Source organism: Cygnus atratus, chromosome 3 (assembly GCF_013377495.2).
Source record: "Cygnus atratus isolate AKBS03 ecotype Queensland, Australia chromosome 3, CAtr_DNAZoo_HiC_assembly, whole genome shotgun sequence".
NCBI classification, from domain to species: Eukaryota; Metazoa; Chordata; class Aves; order Anseriformes; family Anatidae; genus Cygnus; species Cygnus atratus.
In genome coordinates this window covers 31559494-31585574 of record NC_066364.1, presented here as the reverse complement: position 1 = coordinate 31585574, position 26081 = coordinate 31559494, and the positions used below count along the sequence as shown (strand labels likewise).

General features: G+C 38.2%; 1 protein-coding gene across 2 annotated transcripts in view; it reads right to left on the bottom strand.

Moving 5' to 3' along the window:
• Positions 1 to 26081, bottom strand: part of SMAP1 (small ArfGAP 1) — a 92656-nt gene that overhangs the window by 23365 nt on the left and 43210 nt on the right. For both annotated transcript variants that reach the window (XM_035542989.1, XM_035542990.2), the window contains one exon: positions 21904 to 21984. In XM_035542989.1, the coding sequence (XP_035398882.1) occupies positions 21904 to 21984 (81 nt within the window). The remainder of the gene's footprint in view (positions 1 to 21903; positions 21985 to 26081) is intronic.

Below are 26081 nucleotides of genomic sequence, written 5' to 3'. Positions count from 1 at the left end.
ACTACCCAAAACCCAACATACTACTGACACCCCTCTGAAACAAGCAAGTATCCATCGAAAACCTCTAGGAAATATCTGCAGTGACAGGAAACAGGAACCTGCACACCCAAACTCATCCCTGCTCATCTTTCAGAGAAATATTGATTTGCTCTAGCAAAAAAATCCCTGCATGCAGTGTGCACAGAAGCATGCAATGGGCTAAAGAACTGCATAACAAGGCAGTGAAATTGCTTTAACTTAGTGTTTCAATTAGTGACCTGCTTTAATTTTGTAGCAGTGTCATATACCATGACAAAAGGCTGCTTGGGACTTCTGCTGCACTAAGATTCATTTCAGTCTATTACTATTACTAGTCTGCTAGAATATCACAGCAATTATTGTTAATTATTGACACCACTAATAGATTAATTACTCTTTGTAGTATCTTTTGGAAAAAGGCTGCATAAAAATAGGAGACAAAGCAGCACCAAATAAATAATAAATAGCATAAAAATCTGCTATAATGGAGTCATGTATAAAGGGACAGGTATGCAGTATTTGTGTATTTACTTTCAAGCGGAGTCTTCACAATTACTGGGGCTACCATTTTAAACATATTTCAGGCTGGCATAGCAGTATGTGCGGCTTTATAAGTGAAGTACACAGTTTCAGCAATTTCTGGATATGTTTACTTCATATCATATATAAACAACTTCTAATTGAAAAACTAAATCTTTATGGTACTAGTCTATACTCCTGAAACACTGCCCTTGCAAACAGCAGAGCATCAAAGGTCTTCCATACACAGGCCTTAAATTTCCATTTTTCACAGTTGTCACAAACGGGCACTACACTTTACTTTAAGGTTGTTCTCATTTTCATGCATCTATTGAAACCAAGCAATGTTGTAAGCTTTAAATTATTCTGAGATAACTGAAAGCAGATTATTTGCAAGTGTCATTGAGAAAAACCTGACGCCACAACAAGCTTCTTGGAAGTCAATTATTTTGCACCCCCCCTGCTATCAGCTTGGTATCCAACATGACTTAGAATTTTCTGCCCTAAGAAAAACCTAGCCCCTGTTTTGAAGAGGGCAACAACAATCCATTGAAGTTATTGCTTGTTCAGCAGTTATTGCATACTTCAGCTGTTTATACAGCTCCTCAGATTGGCAAGTCTTCCAATTTTCACCCATAAAGCAAATCTCTTCAGTAGAGAAGCAGGGAAAGAATCATTACTGAGACCCAGTATGGGTATCATGATTTTCTGCAATTGCACTGATAATATCTAGCTGAGATACAGTAATCCTCCTCCCATCCCCCCGCCCCCCCATTATCTTTTAAAATTTTACTTAAGTACATTCTTCTATCACTGCTGTCTTTAAGAAAGGTAAGGAGGATGACCAGGGAACTACAGGCCAGTCAGCCTCACCTCGACCCGTGGGAAGGTGACAGACCTGCTGGTCCTGGAAACCATTTCTAGGCACATGAAGGACAAATGTGGTTAAAAAGGAGCAGCACAGATTCACCAAGGGGAAGTCATGCTAGACGCATCTGAAAAGCTTCTGTGATGGAACAGCTAGCATGGTAGAAAGAGGAGAGCACTGCATGCTGTCTGCCCAGACTTCAGTAAGGCCTTTGATGCCATCTACTGTAAGGTCCTTGTAGAGAAGCTAATGAAGTGCGGGCTGGATGAGCAGACAGTGAAGTGGCCTGAAAACTCGCTGAGTGGCTAGGTCCAGAAGGTGGTGATCAGTGGCATGAAGTCTACTTGTAGGTCAGTAACTAGTGGTGTCCCCAGGGGCCAACACTACGTCCAGTCGTGTTCAACATCTTTGTTAAGGATTTGGATGACGGGGCAGAGTGTGCTCCTCAGCAGGTTTGGAGATGACACAAAACCAGGAGGAGTGTCTGGTACACCAGAGGGTCATGCTGCCATCCCGAGGGACCTGGGCAGGCTGGAGAAATGTGCTGACAGGAACCTCGTGAAGTTTAACAAGCAGAAGCACGAAGTCCTGCACCTAGGAAGCAACAACCCCAGGCACCAGGACAAGCTGAGCGCCAACCAGCAGGAAAGCAGTTTGGCAGAAAGGGCCCTTGGCAGCAATGTGCCCTTGCTGCTAAGAAGGCTAATGGTATTCTGGACTTCACTAGGCAAAGTACTGCCAACAGGTCTGGGGAGGTGATCCTTCTGCTCTACTCAGTGCTGGTGAGGCCACACTTGGAGTGCTGGGCTCCTCAGTACAAAAGAAACATGGACAGACTAGGGAGAGTCCAGTGACGGGCCAGTACGTTGATTTAAGGCACTTCTCCTATGGGGAAAGGCTGAGAGAGATGGGATTGTTCAGCCAGGGGATTGAAGGGAGGCTTTTTTCAGTGGTGCCCAGTGCCTGGACAAGAGGCAATGGGCACAAGCTGGAACATAAGAGGTTCTGTGTGAACATCAGGAAGCACTTCTGTGCTGTGCTGGTGACAGAGCACTGGCACAGGTTGTGGAGTCTCCCAGCCTGGAGCTGCTGAAAGCTGTCTGGCGAACTCTTTGTTCAATATGCTGTTCAAAAGGTGACCTTCAGAGATCCCTTCCAACCTCAACCACTCTGATTGTCTCAAAAGAAAGATCACGTAGAAATCATCAGCTATTTTATTTGCTCTTGCCAGACAGTTTTGCTAAGGCTGAAAGCCTTCCATGCTTTCAGGCACCCTAACATTGTTTTAAGTTCTCAATGGAAGGGGGCTAAAGCAGTCTTCTGTGGAAGAGTATAGGCAAGTAATTCTTGGCATAAAACACTGATTTCTAAAGTGCTCATCCATCTTAGCTGATGTGATGCTGAATACACAGAAACCACTGTTTTAGGATTGGTTTTATACCAATGAGTTCTCTCATTTATAAGTAATCGTTCCTTTGTATTGGATTTTGTTTCATCTACTATAGCCTATTCCTGAAGCTCTCTCTGAGAGATCATTTTTAGTAACACCTCTGAAGATTGCTTCAGCAATGAAATGAAAGTATCTACTGCATAAATATTATGTGATATTCATTTTCCATACTTAATAAAACTGGGAAAAACAATCAAGTTCAACTGCAGCAGAGGTTACAGTTGCTATGAGGATCCCAAGAGGCATACCAATATGTATGGGATGATATGGAAAGGTGAGTACTTAACAGGAGTTGAGTAAGAATGGACTGAGGTCAAGAATAGCTCTTTCTTCTATTGTCTGATCAGAATTTCCCTTTATTATTCTCTGAAAAGAACGCGTGATACATTGAGACTGATGCAAATGCTACTCCTTCAAAGAATACCTGAATTTTGGTTTAATATTTAGGAGGTAAACTAATTGTCAGAACCTTAGATAATCACAGTACCTGTAGTGGCTGCGTTTTAGTAAGACAAACATAGCTGCGTGCTTAAAACTGATCAAGTTGCTATCATGGAAACAACTCCCTCTTCAAGTTTTTGCTCTCATTCTGTTCTCTATTTACTATCCAGTGATGAGTGACTCCCAATTTTATTCCCAAATTAATCTCCATCTACAATACAATAAAAACATACCATGACAACGTAGTACTAAAACTTTATTCACAAGTAGTCCTTAGGTAACAAAATAAATAATATTTTAGTATTTAAAGAGCAAGTATTTAAAATTAGTTGGGAACTTTCCATAACTTTACTTCCAACAAACAAAATGAGCAGTTGAGAAAATATCTTCTACAGATAATAAGAAACATCTCTTTCCTGTTTATGTAAAATGGAAATACAGAAATGACTATATGGATCTTAACTTCCTCACACCTTCACTAGAAGTTAATTGGCTTGAAATTAGCAGACAGAACATTAGATGCTGGCAATCTGCATATGCCTCCACTTTGCAACTTGGTCAACTTTAATATTATGTGCTAAGAAGCTATCACAAACAGAATTCTTGTCCTAATTGCTGTAAAAAGCAGTCAACTGTGAATAAAATCAGGCCATCTGTAATTTATTACAATTTTTAAGCAAGTGCTTAAGCCTGCCTGAATAATTTTATGTAACGTAATTTTTCCTAAGATTCACACCAGTCTGCTTCTAATCCATAGCAATACTAGGTATTATATAATCAAAATCACTTATCCATCTTTCTCATTTTCTAACATTTCATGGCTAAGATTTTTTTTGTTTTAAAATATTTGTACTGAAATCAAAGTTTTGCGTTTTATTTTGCTCAAATTCTGACGACATCCTTCCAAGATCAAAAGAACATCATTCTAGAGAACTGCACTATTTTCATAGGATGAGAAAGTTTTCCATTCCATTGTGAAAGAATAACTCATAATTCAGCAACCTACATTTAATGATGCACTGCTGTTTTCTCCTCTGCTATTCTTTCTCATTCTGTGCAGTAATAAAGGTTTAATTTGAAAAACAGGTTTTGTAAGAATACTAGTTTAGACCAGCAAAAAATAAATCATTTTATTTGTCCCTACTAGGTCTCGATTCAAAAAGCAAAGCTTTTGTATAAACCAATATTACATTTTATTGAACTCTCAACAATGCATTGCTCTCAATATAACACTAATAACACCATTCTAGTTCAATCTCATTTATGTGAAACACTTTTCTTGAATTAGTTTAAACCAAATAAATCAGCAAGTGACAATGTTAATTACTCTATAACACATCAAGGTCTAGGGTTGATTTTATAGATTTGTTTCTCTCTTATATGTTCCCGTAAGGCAAATCTTCCAGTAAATAAGAACAGTTCTTTGACAAGGACAAGAGAACTGAAATCTGATTTATACCATATATTTTGCAAACAAATTGCCTGTATGGGTCTGGCTGGGATGGAGTTAACTTTCTTCAGAGGGGCTAGTGTGGTGCTGTGCTTTGAATTTCTGACTAGAACAGCGCTGGTAACACAGCAGTGTTTTTGAACATTGCTGAGCACCACCTGCACAGCTTCAAGAAAGTGCAAATCACAAATCACAGTGAGCTCCCAATCTGTTTTCCCATCGAAGCCTAGCATACACAAGCCTCAAAGCCTTAAGTTTAAGCTTAACACAGTTTTGCACCAGCCTCATCCAAAGGTAAACTCCCACTTCATTGAACAACAACCATGTTTTCTCCCAGAGACATAGACAGCAGCTCTACAGGAGATGGGGTTGTGAAGAACCCCATAAGTAACACCTGAAGCCTAAGTTGTATACTGTAGAAAGTCTGCTGTCTCAGTCAGGCACTTCATCAGATTTTGTTCAGCCAGCTATTTTTGAAGATAACCATTAAATGAATAATTCATTCTGTCTCATCAGAGGAAAGAGAAATAATGAAAGCATTGCCAAGTCAATCTTCCCCCTTCCTCTGCACAAAGATTACAGTTCAGCACATACGATGTTGTCTACAAGGATATGGTTATCCTCATGGGCAAGACAAGAAGAAAGGTCAGTACCTGACCCTGACCAACAGTCACACATCTATTAAATTCACACAGGCAGGTGGACACTACAAGGTTTATTGCTGGAACCCATGTTCCGTTTCTGAAAACAAAACAAAACAAAAAAAAAACCAGCTTGTCCTTCCCTGACTCGCAGGATAGCGCCCATGTGGATGTTTGACTACGAGGTGTACAAGATGGGTAGGGGAATGGGAAACGGAAAGCTTTATCCCAGCTTGCTTGGAGGACAGAACAGACGATGTCAGGTCTTCCTATGTGAGTTAAACCCTGAATAAGAAAACTAAGAATATTCAGATCTCATAACTACTCCACTGCTCTTCAGTTACCCCCATTCTCTCTTTTTAATCATTATCGTAACAAAATAGGAAATCAATCCAAGTTTGTGAAATGATTTAAGGACACACTACTCATACAGTGCAGTCCTTTCAGAACATTTTCAGACATGACTACACACTGCAGAGCCTATAGGTCAGTCTGAACTCTGCATTTATAAGCTACTTATCTGCACGTTCCTGTTCACCAGATTACTCTCCTCTGACAGAGGCAGCTGAGGACATTTTGCATAAAACTCACAATGGTGAAACAAACTTGTTTGGGAAGGGTAGGTTCAAAAGTGCCAGCACACAGAGAACATATTGTGGTTATTTTTCACCGTAAATGACTGGCTTTGGGATAAAAGAATAATGCTGGGTAATTCGAGTGTCCATTTTCTGCTTCTGTAACTTCATGACAATTACTTCATATGTACAATTTTTAAGGGTTCAACAGTTCTAGAAGGGAAGTGACACCCAACAGAAACGTAAAACTGAAAAAATACTTTAAAAAACAAATGGAACTTTTGCTGAATTCACTACCACAAGATATTCATGCAAATCATTTAGTTTCGACAACAGCATTTAGGATTAAAATTTACCTTATTCTCATTTACTTTAGCTGAGAAGTATTAGAAGGGGTAGCATACATGGTGCAAGACGTAAGCCTATGACAAGTAGCTCTGAAGTAGAAAAAGTTTAAAGTAAGAGCAGTCATAAGTTACTACTGTAAATCCCTCTTCTCCTCCTTTGAAGCAAGGAATCAATCACTGTCAAAGATTGATCCATCAGCTGTCCAGTCCAGTTATCTGCTCCTATTTTCATACTTAAACATTATACACACAAAAGCCCTCTCTGAACATTTTCCTCAATTTCATGCTTCAATGAAAAATTCACATGAATCTAGAATTTGGTTTGTTTCATATACATCAGACCCACTCAGGCATTTACTCCTGTACTCTACCTTAGCTACATGAGGGTTTATGAAAGCTGAAGATCCATCAAATAATTTAGTGAAAATCACTCCTAACCTACTTAAAAGCAATTTCCAGTTTACTCACTAGAGCTTATAGATGCCTCTATGCTTACTGTACAAAAGTCCTCCTTTGCTCTTTATTAGGTAGGAACTTCATGCCTTGTGCATAAAGTAATTGGATTCCCTCCTTCTTCATTACCTGCTTGCAATAAAACTTTTGAAGACAGCATAAACATTTGAGAATTCTGATATGAGAAAATAATGTTAGTCATTTACTATAAGTTTGCAGTAGGTGGGATTTTTCTGACAGCTTATATACTTTCACTATACAAGTTAGTTTGGCCAGTATCTATTTAAAGCATCACTCACAGAAGTCCCAGAACTTTTTAAGAACACTTTACATCTTTTGTACCTTTTGTATAAGTAAATAAGTAAAAGATAAATTCTTCCATAATACTATACTTAAATCAAGTTAAAAATGAAATGTGTTGTTCTGTTTACCTTCCTATAAGTTATCAGGATTTTTCTCAGACTTGTAACTAAATAAGATGAAATTCAATAACAAGACTGACACATCAAAAACTTAGGATACCTTTAGCAAATGAACTTCCATTTTGCCTATATTGAAAAAATAAATAAATAAAAGAGCCAGAAAACAAGTATACTACATTGAAGCACAAGAGACACTACAGTGGTATCACTCTGAAGTCGTACAGATTACAACGTCTCAGCATGCAAACTCTGACGCATTTCTAATCAAGAGAAAAAACACTGCATGTCAACCAAACAAAAGGCTGCAATTCTTCTTTAAAGAAGAATTGCCTCAAACTAACAGTTACTCCAAGGGGAAGTTCTGATTTTATTATTTAAGAGTCTATTGCGATTATTGTAATGAATCACTCTCAGACACTGAACTACTCATGCTGATGTAGGTAATCTAATTTAGAGTGTTTATATCAAGCAAACCAACAAAACTGAAACACTTTTAAATTGGAATCTGTACACTTGAAGGCCATTCAGGCTGAAGGAAAACATTTTTAAGTTGTCCTTGATCTCAATTTCCATTTTAAAAACCTCAGTATTTGGATTTCATTAAATTTTCACAGCTTAGGGCAAGTACTTCGCCCTGCTTTTTTTTTTTTGGCTGGGATAGAGTTATTTTTCTTCCTAGTAGCTGGTATGGTGCTGTGTTTTGGATTTTTGATGAAAATAATTTGGTAACACAATGACGTTTCAGTTGTTGCAGAGCAGTGCTCACACAGAGCCAAGGCCTTTCTTGCTCCTCATGCTGCCCTGCCAGCGAGGAGCTGGGGGTGCCCCAGGAGCTGGGAGGGGACACAGCCAGGGCAGCTGGCCCAGGCTGCCCAAAGGGATGTCCCACACCAGGTGGGGTCGTGGTCAGCAATAACAGCTGGGGGAAAGGAGGAGGAAGGGGAGGACGTTCAGAGTGATGGTGTTTGTCTTCCCAAGGTACCACTACCCGTGATGAGCCCTGCTCTCCTGGCAGCAGCTGTACCCCTGCCTGCTGATGGGAGATAGTGAATGAATTCCTTGTTTTGCTCTGCTTGTACACACAGCTTTTGCTTTAAACTGTCTTTATCTCAATCCACGAGTTTTTTCACTTTTACCTTTCCAATTCTCTCCCCCATCCCACTGTGGGGGGTGTGAGTGAGCGACTGCATGGTGGTGAGCTGCCCGCTGGAGTTAAACCAGGACAGTCCTAGTAGAAGATAACGTACAATGTGTCATATCTTTAGTCACCTGAATGAAAAACTTCCTGGCTGAACTATCAGACAGCTGCACCTTAATCTTGCTCCATTAATATAGTTTTTATCTGGGTCAAGGCTAAGATGTTAATAATATCTATGAAAGTGGATTAAGACTATTCTTTTGTTATCGTGTCTTGACCACCCGGTACTACCATTTTAACAGAACATAAAACGTTAGCTCAGGTCTCATTTACTTTAGTCAATGTGTTCCAAGAAAACTTAAAACCTTTCATGCCTCATACTTAGCTCCTTTCTAGCATCTGCATCAGACACTCTCAGAGGCCCTTTTAGCCTTGTTCAAAGTAACGTACGCAATGTAGAAGCATAATTTCTTAAAATGAAGATGCCTATTTTTTACAGTTACTGCTGAGACATCAGGCAAAATGTCTAAGATTGAATATAAGAATTTCAAGGGCAAGTGCAAGATTTACTTATTAAAAAGATCTAAACCGCATTTGGTACACTAATTGTATACATTCATTTTCAAGCTGACAAGTTCACAATAGGGTCTGAAGCAAGGGGACAAGTTCTTTCTCCCAAGAGTTTGGCACTTGAAGGAAAGCATCAAAAGACTGCGTGTTCGCTAGGTAACAGTCACAAGGAGTAGGAACCTGAAGAGGATGGCAACACTGCTGAGAAGGAGAGGCCCACAGCCTGCATGCAGAGGTAGCAATTTTATAGGGATTCTGGAGGTAAGGAAACAGTTTTATAGGGATTCTGGGGGTAAGGATATGTGCAGAGTTTGCTACAGCTCAAGATCTTTGAAATGACTGCTTTTGAACCTAGAATTGAGGACCTGCTTACAAGGACATATAAAGCACTAGGAAAAGCTGTTTATCAAGCCTTTTCCTGTTTTGTCTTAATCTGGTCATGAAAATTGATTACGTAAGACCAAAGCATTCTACTTTTAATCCAATAAAACCTGTTTTTAAATCTTTGATAAGTCATTTTAAAGCAGAAAATCCGGACAGATCCATCATAAAGCTGTGGCTGATCCACCGTCCCATTACAACATCTATAAATCAGATTAGAGTGGGAGTGTTTTAATGCACCTCAGTTTGCAAGCTGTGAAATGCAATACACGTGGCTTGCATTTCTAAAAGCTGTTTTAAATATGCCTTCAGCTTTAGAACCACATTCTGGTTACATGAACTCTGTTAAAAGTATTTCAACCCTGCTTATACAGAGCCTGTATAATTAGCCTGGACAATATTACAGTAATACAGCTGTATTAGCTCCAGTTCCTCAGCTCGTTCATAGCCATGTGGCACTGTATTATGTTTTGTAAATGTATCCTGGAAACGATTCAACTGTTTTTCCAATCTTTTTTTTTTTTTTTTTTTTTAACAACTTTCCTTCTAAAAACCTTTAGTCATACTGATGTTATATCATGTTCACCCAAACATATCTATATATTTGTAATTCCTTGTTTACAGACCTCCAGACAAGAGTAAGCTGCTGTGGACACAGCACTTGACTGTGACATAGGGAAAAAACGATCTAATAGGAACCTTGCTTTCCATCCCTATTTGTGAATACATGGTTTGCATTCTTTTCCTTGGCTACAACAGAAGTGCTGTTCTGCTGGAAAATGCTTTTTGCACGGAACTGAGGTTAATCTGTTATCAGGACCCTACACCTGCAGCCAGTCCCCAGCTCAGACCTTGCATCTTTCCAGATGCTGGTTTCCTGCTCACTGGCTAACTCAGCTTGAAGTTTGCTAGCTCTTACACACCTGCCTGTGTGAGCATGCTATGGGTGTCTCCAGTAGCTGGTCTTAGACATGCTGCCTTTGCAACAGTTGACTTCTGGATACTGGTCTCCCCAGTTGCTGACCCTTAGGCTCATCTGACCTGCAGTCTTTCCAGTGTCCAACCTCTTATCCTACTTGTCTGGTAGTCCAACTTAAGGTTTGCTAGCGTTCACACAGGTACAGAAGAGGGAATCTCATGGTTGCAAACAGAAGTTGATACAAACGCAGTGTAGCCTGCAGTGATCCTCGATCCTGCTTGTCTGCAGGGCTCAGACGAGCATAGTGCCCAGCAACCTGCATCCACGTGAGTGGCCCTTTATATCCCTTTCTCCCTGGGTTTCCTCATGCTTGATCCACCCCTATCCACCTTGATTCCTTCATTTCCCTGCTTTTGGTCTTGTCACCTAATTGCGTAATTAACCTGTCACCTAATTGCACGTTAATTGTATAATTAACTTCTCACAACCCCAATCCCCGCTGCCCAATCCCTACATTCTTTTCTCTCTGCATCCCATAAGAAGTGTTTAATAAATATTTAAGCATCATTAACTTTTCATGTCTATGACAATGCACTAGTTTTTCCTGCCACTTTTTTTCCCTGTTTTGTTCTCATTTCAAATTTAACCACTTTGAAACAATTATTTTAGAAGCTAGTTAATTTTAACCTGTCACAATACCAAAATGGATTTCGCTCTACTTGAATAAACTATCTTCTTTCTCTTCGCCCTTCATATCACTGTAATTTTTTAACACCTACTAAACTGCAATCCAGTCTCGCAGTCTACATCTGTACTGCAAATGGATCAAAATTCTTTCTGCTTTTATTCCTCCAGTTTAAATAATATGAACCTATATGAAGTTTCTGGGTATTCTGAAAATGAATGTTTTAAAGCATCCCTACTAAATGTTAGGATCACTAAAACTTTAGATTTATAGCTTCAAGGGATTCTGAACTTTTACAACTGACCCTTCAAAGCGATGTTACAAGGACTCCAATTTGCTTATTTGTGCAGCCATTTCAATACTTATGCTCAGATTCAACCAAATCAATTTCTTCTACACCACTTAGTCTGTTTCTAAATGAAGAAAAAATGTATTTGCTATGTACATACTGTGTAAACTGAGGATTTAAGTACATAAGACAAAATCCATAGGTTATCTTGAGCAGAAGTTACCCATGCTACTCACAGTGTAAAATGCACTATTTGCCTAGCAGCCAAGTCTGCAGTAACTTACTGTGACATGATCTACAATACCCTCAAGCTGGGAGATGCCATGCTTGCTGAGCAAAGATGTGCTACAGATTTATTTCGCAACAGTACCCTGACAACTAGCGTGGGGACAAACCACAGAACTGCCCTATTTTCTAGCTGCAGGTGCCAAGTTTATAAAGGAAAAATTTCAGGTAAGACAAAGATGAATTCATTCACTTGCAACCCTTTTGGCAACAGAGACAGGAGACAACTGATTGTAGATCAGTTAACAGTGTTGACATATTAGCAATTTAGCATTAAAGAGACTCTAGTTATCGGAACAACCAGATAACTGGCAACTTAACTTTGTACCACACTTCCAACTCGCAAAATTTTCTAGAAGAAGCGTGTCCATTTCCTTCAAATTGCATTAAAAGATCCCGCCCTGTACCTTGTCTTGCTTGTATCTCTATCACAGCTAGAGTGATATCTTCAAATACCTTTAAGTAAAGAGTGTGAAGACATAATTAGGTAACAGGATTAATGCCAGAACCATAAAGATTTTTATGCAATTGTTCTACTGCCACGAGCAACTACCAAAACATACTAAATTCAATCTGAATAGCCTTCTTTCCTTTTAATAAAAAGCTGCACAATCCATACCTACGTCAACTGTTAACCTGAACTGAAAGGCTCTGAAAATTTCACTACAGTGTTTGTTAACTTCTTGTTGAAACCTCTTACAACATACTCTTTTAAAAATCATATTAATAGCTAAAGCTTACATTGGAGGTTTTAACATTGCCAGTGGCATCTAAAATTTTTATAAAAAATAGGTTACCATTTTTACTCTTAAGTAAGATTTACACATCTAACAGCTCTTCCTGCTACCCAGTTGCCCTATCTAAAGGCCCTGTCTATGCCTTACACTAGAGTAAGGTATCTCCCCTGAGGATTTTAAGCACATTCTCCTAGCCTAAGCACAGTAAAATGAAAACAAACACAAAGACACCTGGCTGCTTTGCTCATGATCCAATACTTGAATTATGTTAGAAAAACAAAGGAAGCCTATTATACAAAACAAGGTAAGATTATTATTTTGAACATCATTATTTTTTTTTCCTGTTCTTAACTTCATATCTCATCCAATCCTTCCCCTTCTTTATGTTCAATTCTGCATGTCAGTACCACTTCTGTAAAAGCGTCATACTTCTTTGTTCTTGCACATGTGATCGATTGTACACAATTTAACTAGTACTGTAATTTTTATAATATGCTTTATATGAGATTGCGTATTTGCGCTTTCAATCATGCATGCTCCTACGGTTCAAATGCCTCAAAATGCGTAAGACTTGGTCCTATAGATGCTTTTAATCTAAAGATAGTGTCCATCTCTGAATAAGGCTAATTTAGTTCAAGCTAATTTAAGTGCACGCTCTTCTTTTTGCTAAACATATATATGCAGATTTATATATGTAAAATCATGTCAACAGACTAAAAGTAGGACTAACGTACCTCAGCACTTATTCCAATTTAGAATTGATGCATAAAAGTGAAGGTTGCAGTATAACATATTCCAGCAATTCTGCATGAGTTGCCTTCCTAAATGTCTCAAGGTTATATAGAAAAAAGATGAAGCTTATCACAAGCAAGCAGGAGAAACCTGAAAATGACACCTGTTAATATGTATTATCAATCCCAAAACCATGTCTGTTTTAAGGTTTTGACTCAGTATACAGGAAAAACAACTGAGGATCAACTAAAACGAAGCACACTTAGGAATACCTTTTGGTTAAAAATAGTGTAGAAAATTAAAGGCAAATTTAACCAAAGCAGCCAAAACCCAAGCTTGTTTTCATAGTTTTAAGATTCCATTTATTTAGAAATAACATGAAAACAATGTTATGCCACAGAGCAGAGTTGAGAGAATCAAGCAGATACAGAGAAAGCACGCTGCACTGAAGAGAAAAAATGTGATACCTATGGTTGACTCTTTTTCCAAAACTAAAAAAAAAAAACACGAATGTCCTTCCCCTCCCACCCCCCGTATGACAAAACAAGGCTTTCTTTCAATTGCTTCTACCTACAATATTTATTTCTTAATATCTTTGGCTACAACTCTTAATAAATAATAATACCCATGACAGATTACTTCTGTGAAATAAAGACTATTTTTCAAAGCAATCCTTAAACACAAGTAATCCTTTGTTCCCTGCACAAAAAAAATGAATTGCACAGCTTTGGGAAGAAGAATCATGTTGTAAACCATTCAACAGAAGCAACAAAACAACTCAAAAATAATCTGGTCTGTTCCAAAACACTGGAAAGGTATGATTAGAAATATAAAACCAGTCTGCACAAGTCCATAAAATGCAGAACAAGCATAAAAAACAGAACAAGCCTGAAAACTCTTCACCCTTTGTGGAAGTAGGAGGAAGGGAAACAGGTTGTCCTACGTCTTACCACTTACTCCTGACTCCTGAGCTTTAAATCAAATCTACTTTGTTTGAATTTTGTGAGCACAAGCACTAAGTATATAAAAGAGACTATACAGTCATAGTGCAAAACCTGTTTATTTCTCTGTTCCTCTGATAAACACTCAATTGCTTATATATTAACATTTTATGTAAGATTACAAAGAAAAAGCATTAAAAATGAAATCATTCAGGAAGGCAAAATTGTGGTTATAGGGCTAGAAGAACATGAATAACTATTCAAGTGATTTAGCAGAGCTCATCAATCATATCATAATCAAGAAAACATTTACAATATCAATGATTTAATTCTGCATTTACATTTTATCGTTCAGGTCAATATCCATCACGTCAAAGATACTCCTAAACACCTAAGTATATCACCTCCATCAAATTGGTCTTTAAGCGGAGACCAAAATTTTAGCAAGTTTTCATTCTTCCAGTCAACGGGGACCAATATTCCTCTTGCCTCACTTGCCTGGATGGATTGATTATTGTGGGAGTTTTACCTGTCTTTGGAGGGTGAGGGGACAACACAAAAAACTACAGTAAGTTCTTCCTCTTCAGCGAAAGAATATTTGACACCGTTTCTGCTATATGAAGTGGAAAAGCTGCTAATATGATATGCCTCCACTTCTGCTTGAGGGGTTTGCTAGCACTTTTAAAGTGCAAATAAACTTGTCAGTACCTCCAAAACACTGGCCATCTGGTACAAGTTGGTCCTACCTGGACAGAGGCAGCAGCTTACTCTTACTGCTGAGATTAAGCTGGCAATTTAGCCCTCACCTTGGGGAAGAAAAATAGAATTTGATTGACTGCCACTAAAAGACAGCCTCTAACTGACCCATTCCTGTCACTTATCTCAACGCTATACATAAGAGCCAATTTCAAACTCAAAATGCAGCATAATAAAGGAAATTAAACTTAGTGTCAAACAGTACTTCAGTTAATCAAGTTAACTGCTGCAGTCCTTTAGAAACATTCATCCTGGTATGTTCATGAGAATAAAAAAGTTCTTAACTCTGAATATCATTATTAGTTTGCAAAAGCACAGGTAGTTGGTGAAGACAAAAAAAAACACCTTGTTCTTTACATCCTAACTACTTAACTTTACTGTCCAAACAGAACAAAAACTGTCTTCACAGAGCCCATTTTCGAAAAATCAGATTACAACCCTCAATACGCAGTCTTTTACAGAGAAACCATCACAATGTTTTCATGAAAGCCTTCAACTGATGCAAAGTCTTTAAAATAAACACCATAAAAAGCTATACTGTGCCAAATCCAAGCACCTTCAAATCACTCAGTGCCATGGACTTAGCTGAACTTTGTAATTTTGGATACCAGAAATACTTGTCAAGTTTTCCAGGGATGGTTTTACAGATCACTACTGGCTAAATTCTAGATTGCTAGCACTCAAGCACATCAGATTTCCTTCATTTAAAAATTAAATCTCTATAAAAAGTTGAACCCTACAAAAATCTGAATGTTCTAGGCACACGGATTTTCTCTTCCTTACTTTGGAAGCTCTCGAACTACAAGACATCATGCCTGGTTATGCCTATTTTTGTCTGAATTTGTACTGCAGATGGATATATAATGCATGTTTTGGAAAAAAAAATAGAATTGTGTTAGTCACTCTGATATTCAGGAGGTCTCATTCATAAAACTCAATCCAAGTTCTCTGTTCTAATTCAAGTATTGTGCAACACAAGTACCTTTACTAAATGAAGTATTATATCCTTAATACTTATTAGTATTTGTAGCCTCACTTATTAGAAGTCCTGCCAAATGTACGAAGAGTTTCCTGTCCGTTCTGTAGAGATCAGATTCCATTTGATTATCCTCAAACACCAACTTCCTGACTCCACTCTGTGCAGCTTTAATGACCAGGTTGTATTGTACCCCATCCCTCCTTTCAGTGGACACAGGTACAAGATGGATGGGGTGCACACTGCTTGAAGCAGCACCATGGAACTTACCTCAAGTGCTCCTTTGTGCTACAAGTGGAGGCGCTACACAAAAGGAATGTACAGTTTAAGTTTTAGTTCCAAAAACTACTAATGAGGCTTTGGTAGCTCCCTTACGCACTAGTAGAATACTTAGGCTAGGTATTCTTCTCAAATTTACCAAATGACTAAAATGAACACGTTCTATTTCCTCAGGATGAAGAAGTCCTTCTCAGTAGAAATACTAGAAATAAAAAGGAGTTCAGTGTTTTGATCCCCAACTAAGAACTAGTTCTATCAGCTTTGGCATAAAAGGAAAACAAAAAATTGTGGCTGATTTAGGAAAGTTCACGTACTTTGACTGTGCAATGGACTAATTAATAAGAAAGGAAAGCTACTCAGCAGCTGATGAAAGGGTGGGCAGGACTATGAAGCTTAAAAGATGACTACTGAAAGCTTAGCTGTTTTTTCTCAAAGAAATTAAAAATTTTCACGCATTACCATCAGTGAAATACGTAGGACTTGTGGCAGACTACAGACTTTCTTCCTTCTCTTCACAAACTGGCTCTTAAAGCATCAGATTTTAAGCTAATTTAAAATCTTAGTCATAATTACATTTACAAAACATCTAAAAATTTCCTTCAGTGCATGACAGTCTCTCTTGTGCTATTACTCTTGCTGTTGGCCCTTAAGAAACATTATGAAACACATGAATAGCCTCATTTATTTATTCCTGCAATTCAATATATTTTATATTGCTATTTATATTGGTATTTCTGTTGCTCGCAAACAAGCTGGGCTTTGGCTGGACATCTCAGCTCCACGTGATCAGTCCCCAGTTTTCACGTCAAGAATAACTGCATAGTGCTTGTTCCAGCAGTTTTCTTACAATCTCTTCTCAAAGCAACTGTAAAGGGAAGGTTATTTAAAGTATGAGGAAAAAAAAGAAACTTGAAGACTGTAACTGTGGAAATGGCACAAGGAGAACGGGAAGAAGTACCCTGGGTTTCTAAGAGACAAGGGCATTCACTGAAAGAGCGGTGTTGGAGTGCTGGAGATGGCAGAATTTGGTCCCTGCCAGCTTCAAAAAAGACATTAATGAAAGACTTTAAGCTGAAAATTGATGAATGCCAGAAGACCTTTCTGGGAGACAGTAAAAATGTGAGTTACTGAATACTGAGAGAATAACGTGACAAGTAGTTCTACTTTTAAAGCATCACCTTGATTATTCTGGGCAAAATCAGTTGGCAGTGAATGAAAGGAAAACAGGATACAAGAATATCCCCAGAGAGTCCAGGCGTCATTAGGTCAACTGCTCCTAGAATAAGCTGCCAGATTTCTGAAGAGTATTCCTTCAGTAGTCCCTTACTCCTAAAGTATGTCCCTTTATACTTACTAGATGGTTATTTATTGTGTTCAAGGAAGTTCGCAATTTCACACAAAATGAGAGATTTTATTTCCTGTTCCTCATTAAAGTTAGAAATTCAAGAGCTTTATTCCTCATGCTCCATTTCTCTGCCCACCCTTATACAGAATTATTACTTCCCTTTAATTTTGTAACTGCTTTATTTAAAATCCAGATATGGATTTGTGAAATGAGTGTGCTGGCAAAGTAGCACCCATCTCCTCTGACTGCCAATATGATCTGCCAATAGTTACAGCTCCTGAGGCCTTCAAGTCACTTGTAACTTCCCATTTAAAACTGTATGCATGTCTTCTGTGATATTAGAAGCTCTAGCTCTCGATTACTAGCTTAAACCATGGAACTAATATTTCATTGAAAATTAACATGATTTGTTCTTGGAAGGCACCCTCTTAAAGCTAAAGATACTTAAAAGTCTAAAAGGACTAACATTTACCCATACTTTACTTTCATTTCCCTGAGGCGTGCCAATAATCATATTTTAACTGTCCAAGTAGCAACGTCCCAAAAAATTGTTTTTCAAACCTTTGTAAAGATGATCTAACAAAGGCAATAAACCCCTTAGAGTACAATTTTAACATCACAGAAATACTTATTTTACTGATTAATTTGCTTTAAAAGACAAATTTGAATCCAGACAGATTACCATACCAGCCCTATTTGAAATATTCAGCCCATATTAGAAATTCTAAAACCAAATATAAAATTCTACTTTTCTGACTGAACGTCTAGTATTCCAATTATTATACAGTTTTCCTGGAGAAACTGAAGAGTATTGACACTGAACACTGTAGTTTGTATTGGTAGCTTAGTTATATTATGGCAAGTCATCATCTTTAGAAAGTCTCAAAATACTGCTGAATCAATTAAGCCTTCAATATAAACTTTGATATCTAGTGGTTACACGAAGTTTGCTATATAGGAATAAGAAGTTTTATCAACTGAGACCCGTGATCAACACTGTTGTGGTTTAGCCCGGCTGGCAGCCAAACACCACACAGCCGTTCGCTCACCCTCCCCCCTCCCTCTCCGGGATGGGGGAGAGAAACGGGAAAGTGAAGTCTGTGAGTTGAGATAAGGACAGTTTATTAAGACAGGGAAAAGAATAACAACAACAACAATAATAATAATAATGGTATTAATAGTAATAATGTGTACGAAATAAGTGATGCACAATGCAATTGCTCACCACCCGTTGACCGATGCCCAGCCTATCCCCGAGCAGCCGGCCCCCCACCCCAGCTAGCCACCCCTATATATTGTTCAGCATGACGTCAGATGGTATGGAATACCCCTTTGGCCAGTTTGGGTCAGCTGTCCTGGGTCTGTCCCCTCCCAGCTCCTGCTGCATCCCTAGCCTGCTCGCTAGCAGGACAGAGCGAGAAGCTGAAAAGTCCTTGGCTTGGTGTAAGCACTGCTCTACAACAATTAAAACATCAGCATGTTATCAGCGCTCTTCTCATCCTAATCCAAAATATAGCACCCTGCCAGCTACTAGGAGGAAAATTAACTCTGTCCTAACTGAAACCAGGACAAACACGTACACAGTACTATAGGATCAAATGAGCACTTAAGAGGAAAGCTAACTCCCTGTCTTTGCTGACCACTGTCAGCCTATTACCAACATGAAAAAATGTCAGACTACTAGACCAGGCTTTATGAAGCACCAGAAGCTATAATTAATAACAGCAAAGCTGACAACATTACTATTCCATTGTAAGATTTCATGAGGTAGATCTCAATTAGACTGAAAATAAATCATTACAACTGCCAGTAGTTTGGCAATATCACGATTTTTAAGAAACTACAGGACCTGATGTGGAACATCATAGTGTTGGCTATTCCCAATAAAACACTAACCACTGGGCTAGACTCATTCTGCAGCTGACATAGTAAGATCTTGTTAAAATAGAAATTACCCAGCCATTTTGTCACAGAAAATGGAACGGCCCAGAAAAATCGAGTCAAAGCCAAGCATCCTTGCTACTCACTGTTCTGCAGTGGATCTCATTTGGACCTTGAAGAAATTCCTAATTACCTGATGCATTAATACAATATTGAAATAATGTAGTTTACTAAACCCATGTTACAAGCTTTCAGCAGTATGTGAAAATGCCAGAGAAATAGGGCTAGACACTCAGCTTGTGAAAGACTAAAGATCAGTTAGTCACCAGTGAAAGGCTCTTATATGCAACCATAGGAGCAGATTAGTTGGTTCTTTGACGCAGAGACCAGAACGTAAGCACTGAATGGGAACATTTTGCCTTTTTTTTTTTTTTTCAAGTTTTTGGTTTTTTAAAAACTCGTTTCCAAAGCTAACAAACTTGAACTCAGTATAAGATACAAAAATGATACTAGGAACTTAAGGCTCATAGGAATACATCACTTTTGGAAAGCTATCTGAAGTTTTCTTAATAGCTTCATTTCCAACTTTTTGCTAGCTTAAAGCCTCCTCCTCCCCCCTCTGCCCCCGCAATCTTCATTGATTCTTCTATAGGATGGCTAAAACACTGCTTGAATCATCTTAATCAACAAAATTCCTGTAAAACTGACAATTGCTTGGTTACGTGCTTTTACTTTATTGACTTTTCAAGCCTGGAACGTCTACACTTGAGGTATATGATGCCTGATGAAGGTGACCAGTGACTGCACATATGAAGCATCCAAAGAATTCTTAAGTTGTTTCCTTCTTCAGAAAGCTCGGAACTGGGATAAACTGGCATCTGCTGCTTGTGGTGGTTGCTGGGAATATCATACTGTGGTCAAGACTCCATCATCCTCCTACTGATTCAACACGCAATATTTAACATACCCTACAGTCAGTCTTAACGGGACACAAATTCCATCATTATTAGTCAAACTAAGAAGAATGTTATTGTTTATGATCTCCTGAAGCAGAATCACATGAAAAAACAGCAATATATGACTATACACATAAATAAAAATCTTCAGATCCTCTATCTCACCAGTACTTTCCAATGGAAACACAAGCATTCAATATAGGTCTCTTTCCCTTGGATTCTAGAAACTGACTGCAATTTTAAAGTAACAGTTACAAGTGGTATCTAAAAATAGTGTATTTTGAACGATCCTTAAAAGCCTTGAAAAGTCCCAGCTTAAAGAATCTTTTAAATCAAAGAGACACATAGATGAGTTTCATTTGAGCAACCAGTGCTGTTGCATTAATAACGAAATAAAATGCACTGCATGTTCAAACATTTTGCAGCTGTTACAACAGCACTATTACCTAACGCCGATGTATTTACAAAATGCCACATTTTGTAGCACAAGCATTTAAAATCAAAATACCTCTTTTTCCTGCTTAACCATTTAACTGGTAACCCCTCAGCTGTAACTGTGCACTGCTGTCCTTTCTTCTCACTTAAGTAGTCCTTGCCATGATGAGACAAGGTTGAGGAACCCTTGCAAAAGCAACTCCCCCCCCTGCCCCAACCAACACTAGACCTCTAGGCTTTAAGAAGTTAACACTTAGAAACCACAGCAATATTTTTAGCCCATAGAACTGAATTATATTGTTCTAATCATGAGAATAAAACACTTAATTTGGGTGGATGCAAAAAAAATGTACTTTTACAAAATTTCAATAATCAAGAATTTTAATATTTGTATTACCATCCATAATCATGCTTTGACCTCCTACCATATGTGTAAGGATATCCTTTCCCACTAGCTCACTGAAGACTCACATTGTCATAACAAGTTTGCTTTATTATTCCAAAACTGCTTTACAACTCCAGAAAAAAAGATATTTAAATTGGGGAGGGTTTTTTCCCCATCCACAGATGCATATATTTTTGTATTTATTTTTGGTTATGCAAAATAAATATAAAATATATTGAAAAAATAACAAAAATAGAAAACTGAACTAGAAATATACCCGCAATTATAATTTATGAATACACATTTTTCATAGTTGTAACACAGCACTACTGGCAAATTAACTGACAAATGGAGTCCCCAATGTGTTCTGTGGACTACAGAGCAGATAAGAACACACTAATGGAGTCACCTAATTGGTCAGAGGACTGTCTCAGAAGAAACTGTTGTATCTTAAACTTAAGTTATCCCTTCTATTTCTGTTAATATTAACTCTACTTGCAGTGTACATGAAATTTTAAACGTACCTATGTTGCTAAAGCTGCTCGTTACGCTTTAATATAGCTGCTGAAAAAAGCAGCTTAAGCTGGTTTGTTTGTCACATTTTGTCAAATGTTTTCAAGTTACCTAGACTGAAGTTATAAATTCAATTTTATAATTATACACCTGTTTAAATTGATTCATTTAAGAAAGATAGCATTAAATGATCACACAGTGCTCAATAAAGCTGCAAATAAAGCTGCAACATGGCACATGTTAAAAACCTTAATCATCTGAGCTTAAATCTGAACAAATCCTAACTCACTTCCCTGCTCCACCAAACACATTCCTCATCAAATGGTCAACCAACGTCTGTATGCAAGTAGGAGTACTAACATTAAGTAAACCATTCATGTGGGTTATTTAGATAACTATTCATGTGTGTGCACGTGTATATGTATTATTTTCTCTACAACTTAAATTTTCATTTTTTCAAATCCTCACGTCCTACATGTAACTTTTAAGTAACTGAGGAAAATAAAATATTCTTACCTTTTCAACTGCTACTTGTTTTGATGTTTTTTCTGATTCTTTCTCTCTCTTTTTCTCTTCTTTCTTTTTTTCTTTTTCCTTCTGAAAAATGAATAAAAGCATTTTGCTAGTACTCAACAACAATACGTTTGCAAACATACTGAATGTCAGGTCATACAGAACAAAGATCTTCAGCTGGTCCCTTTCAATTCAGAGTTTATGCTTTCATCTGTTCTGCTTCCAGAAGTATCTTTTGTTCAAATAGTACTACCAAAAAAATCTTTTTTTTTTTTTTTTCAAATTTAAGAAAATACTATTTTGCCTTCTCATTTGCATTTCATCTGCATATAAGCAGAAAGAAAAAGGAATCATGGTTGCTTTTTCCTGAGCCAAGGAGATATGGAAAGAAAAAACATCTCTAACTGTCCACAGAAAACAGTTGTGGAAAGGCCACAGTTGCCAAAAAATAAAAAAAGCTTACTAAAGCTTATTTCTTCCTTTTTACCTGATTTAGCCTCTCTACATAACCTGGTAAAGAAACCTGTCCACAAGAACTTTGTTTTTGCAACTACCCCTTACTACTCACTAGCATCTTGCTAATAGTGATGTCCCATGCAAAGAAGAGAAAGAAACAGGTGTGCCGTCTTTGACTAGTACCAACAATTCATAGCATCGGAGGAATTACTTTCCTTGCATCATCCATAATTTCACAGATCAGAATCTGCCTCGAGTTTCTGTTTCAGAAATATGGAAAAAAATTATCAAAAGATACAAGTAGGCAGATCTTTATAAGTTCCTCCTGAAAGATCCAGAAAACATTCAAGAAAAGGCATCAAGAATTTTCATGGCACAGAAAGCTTTCCTATTAGAGTTAGCTACATAAGTTGATTTCAGTGCAGAAAAGGAAGAAGGAGACAGCAAAAAATACACTATCACAGATTCATCATCTTGAGGATGCATTTAGAGAGTAATATGGAATTTCTTTCTGGGTTCCAGTATAAGAATATGGGGCTATCATACAAAGGCAACATAGAACAAGACTGAAAACAAAATGAAAACTAAAGGGTACTATTTTCTACATGCTTTATACTTAAGCCATGGAATTCCTTGCTGCAGGTCATTCAGCTGTTGGGAATTTACACGGGTTGAGTGGGCAATCTGACAATTTCATGGAAGAAAAGCCAACAATTACTAATAAATTTATAGAAACTACCATACTTTAGGTTATGCTGGATTCAGCAACACCTGACACCATGAAGTCTGAGTTACAGAGGGAAGTCCCTGAAATCTTCAGCTGAAAGCTTGTAGTTCTTTTGTTCTGTCATTTAAGGAACGCGACAAAAACCACAGTAGACAACAGATAAAGTGGTGAGGTGGGGTAGAAATGAAAGGGGATTTGGTGGCATCTACTATGGAGGGAGTGGAGGGTACTCTGCTAACTCCGATAACCTCTCTCAGAACAGTTTCCAAGCTGACCAAAGAACTACAGTAAGATAATATACATGTAACCTTCTGCAGAGAGTTAGCCATTTTTAAAAGCTGATCTAGTAGATCAGAAATAGAAATATAATACTCTTGAATATAAAAAGTTGACTTCAGCCACATAAAAGACTTCATGAGTCATAAAACATTAAGTTGTTCCAGAAAGAAAACATAAGAGATCCCTTTCCTTTAAAAGGATCATAGTGACACTACAGAAATCGTAGCTGATTTATTAACTCAAAACTCTTACAGATCAGGTCTGACTGAAGAACAGCATAAAAAAAAAAAAGGCACCATTTGTAACACACAGAAGACGTGGACTTCTTAGGCCAGTGCTCTGTGTGCTTTGACACGATGTGTTAGCTGTGATTTTTAGACTGAGCAGTCTTGGTTCAGAACAGCAGGACACTGTCACTTCTAATGGCGGTGGCAGATGTCACCACGTGCTGGCCACCCAGCTCTGGGGCTGTGGGGTGGGCCTGGCGCTGCTCCCGGAGATGGAGGGCGAGGGCACATGGGAGGTGTGCCTGGGCAGGTGGACTGCTCTGCCTGGCAGCCAAGCTTCAGGAAGAACTGAGGAGACTGGGAAGCATCTGGGAGTCTGAGAAGGTAATAGATCAATGGAGCCATACTCTGCTTTCTCAGGTATGCATGTGCCAACCTGCCATCTGATCTGCATCAGGATAAAGGCAGCAACTTGAGGGACACCAAGGAGTGGAAGCAAGTTACCGCGTGGAAAGAGGAGCCGTCTGCCTGCTCAGTTTCCACTACCGAAGAGGTACAAGGCTCTGGGAGCAGCAAACGAGGAACATGAAAAGAGGGAAGAAGAGACATCCATGCAAATTCTCCCTCCAAGGTCAGATCAACCAAGGCCTCACAGCAAGCACAGCACCAAGACCAGCGCCGTGAAGAAAACGACAGCGAGTTGTAACTGTAGATGACTCCATTCTCAAGGGACTGGAAGCTCCTATCTGCATGCCAGACCCTCTTCACGGAGAAGTTTGCTGCCTCCCCAGGGCTCAGATCAAGGATGTTACCAGGAAGCTTTCAAGTGTAATGCAGCCTTCAAACTATTGCTTCAAACTATATATTCACTGCAGTGAATGGAGGTCCAGCTGGTTGGCAGTCACCATTGGTGTTCCCTATAAAACAGCTCTAATACTAGGATTTTGGTTTTATGGAACTCAAAGAACACACAGTCTTCACAACTTCAAATAATGTTTTCAAAAGCTTCACTATATTTACCAGATGGATTGAGGTTATTCAACAGAGGTTCCTCATGACCCAAGTAACCCCTGTGTATTATTTAATCTTGTATTAACTTAATCTCTGATCCTAAAAAGTGAGACTATCACATAAACCAACTTTAAGCACAGGTAGCTGTCAGTCAAGCAACATAAACTATTAGAAACACAAAATGAGCACACCAGTCCAAACCAGAGGACCAGCCAACGCTGCACCTCACCTGTGGCAGTGTCAGGTATAGAAGAAAAAGCTTACTGGGACAAGCATTGAGAGCAGTGTTTTATGTTGAAGCCATCATAATAACCTGGGATTTGCAGGTTTATTGAACTAAGATTGCAAATGCACAGCCATGCCTTTCAAACAAAGCTTAATCTTCCCTTCATTACTGCATTACTCATTCCAGTACCAACTTGCATTCTAAAGACTCCCTAAATCCTGTGACTGCAATAACGTATAGTGCACAAATACACTGTTGGAGCAATATATATTTCTTTTTCCAAAAGTCTTTTATCCCTTTCCTCCCTGCTTTCTCAAGTTGAATAATTTAAGTACACTTAATCTCCTCCCTTATGGAAGCTCTTTTATGTCTTAGATGCTATTTGTTTCTTCTCCTCTTGGAAAAGGTTGTTGAAAGTATCATAGCAGTACTTACTTTTCAAATATAGTACTATAAGTTTACCAGAATATGTCAAGTGAAAGCAGAGAAAGTTTTTTTTGCATATGATCTTCTTCAAGATGTCCTCATTTCCAGTTTGACTTTAACATTTTTAAATATATTTTGTTAGAGAAACTTCGCTTCCAGGGGAAGAAGTATCAGAAAATTTTAATTTTTCAGACTTCAGGAAAGAAGAAAGCTTGCATTAAGCTTCACATGGCAAACAGTCCATAAAGGTGACCAAATATAAACAAGAAATGCCCTTATAGAACTCCTGACTTCTTCATACTGAAGATGTGAAGACAAACTGTTCACCGGCGTTTCCACCTCCATACCTCTCACAAAGCCCACAGGACCTCTCTCAATTCCCAGAGACTGTTTTTGCTAAGTACATTTTCACTGAGGGCTTAAAAACCCATAACTCCATCTTCACACTTCACAAGTCCAATATGCAAGCTTTCTGCTTCAGCTCCGTTAGATAAAAATGAATTTAGACTAAATGAAAGCATTTCTCAGAGGCTGTATTGATGCCAGAACTTCAACTCAAGTGTTTCATTACTTGCAAAATTAGTCAAAAGACACTATCAAGATCATAACATGAAATTGTCTTTGTACTGGTCTTAAATTCTAAGCAAAAATCATTCATTTTTCCCCAAGATTCATTTCCAACAACATGGCATACTAGTTACATAGTGGAACTTTTAAATTTGAATACACGAGAGGAGGTTAAGAAATGAAAGGTGAGTTTAATTATAGAATGGCAACTAAGATTCCTGCTACAACTTTAAAAGCATGTCACATTCCCTAAGGCTTGTGG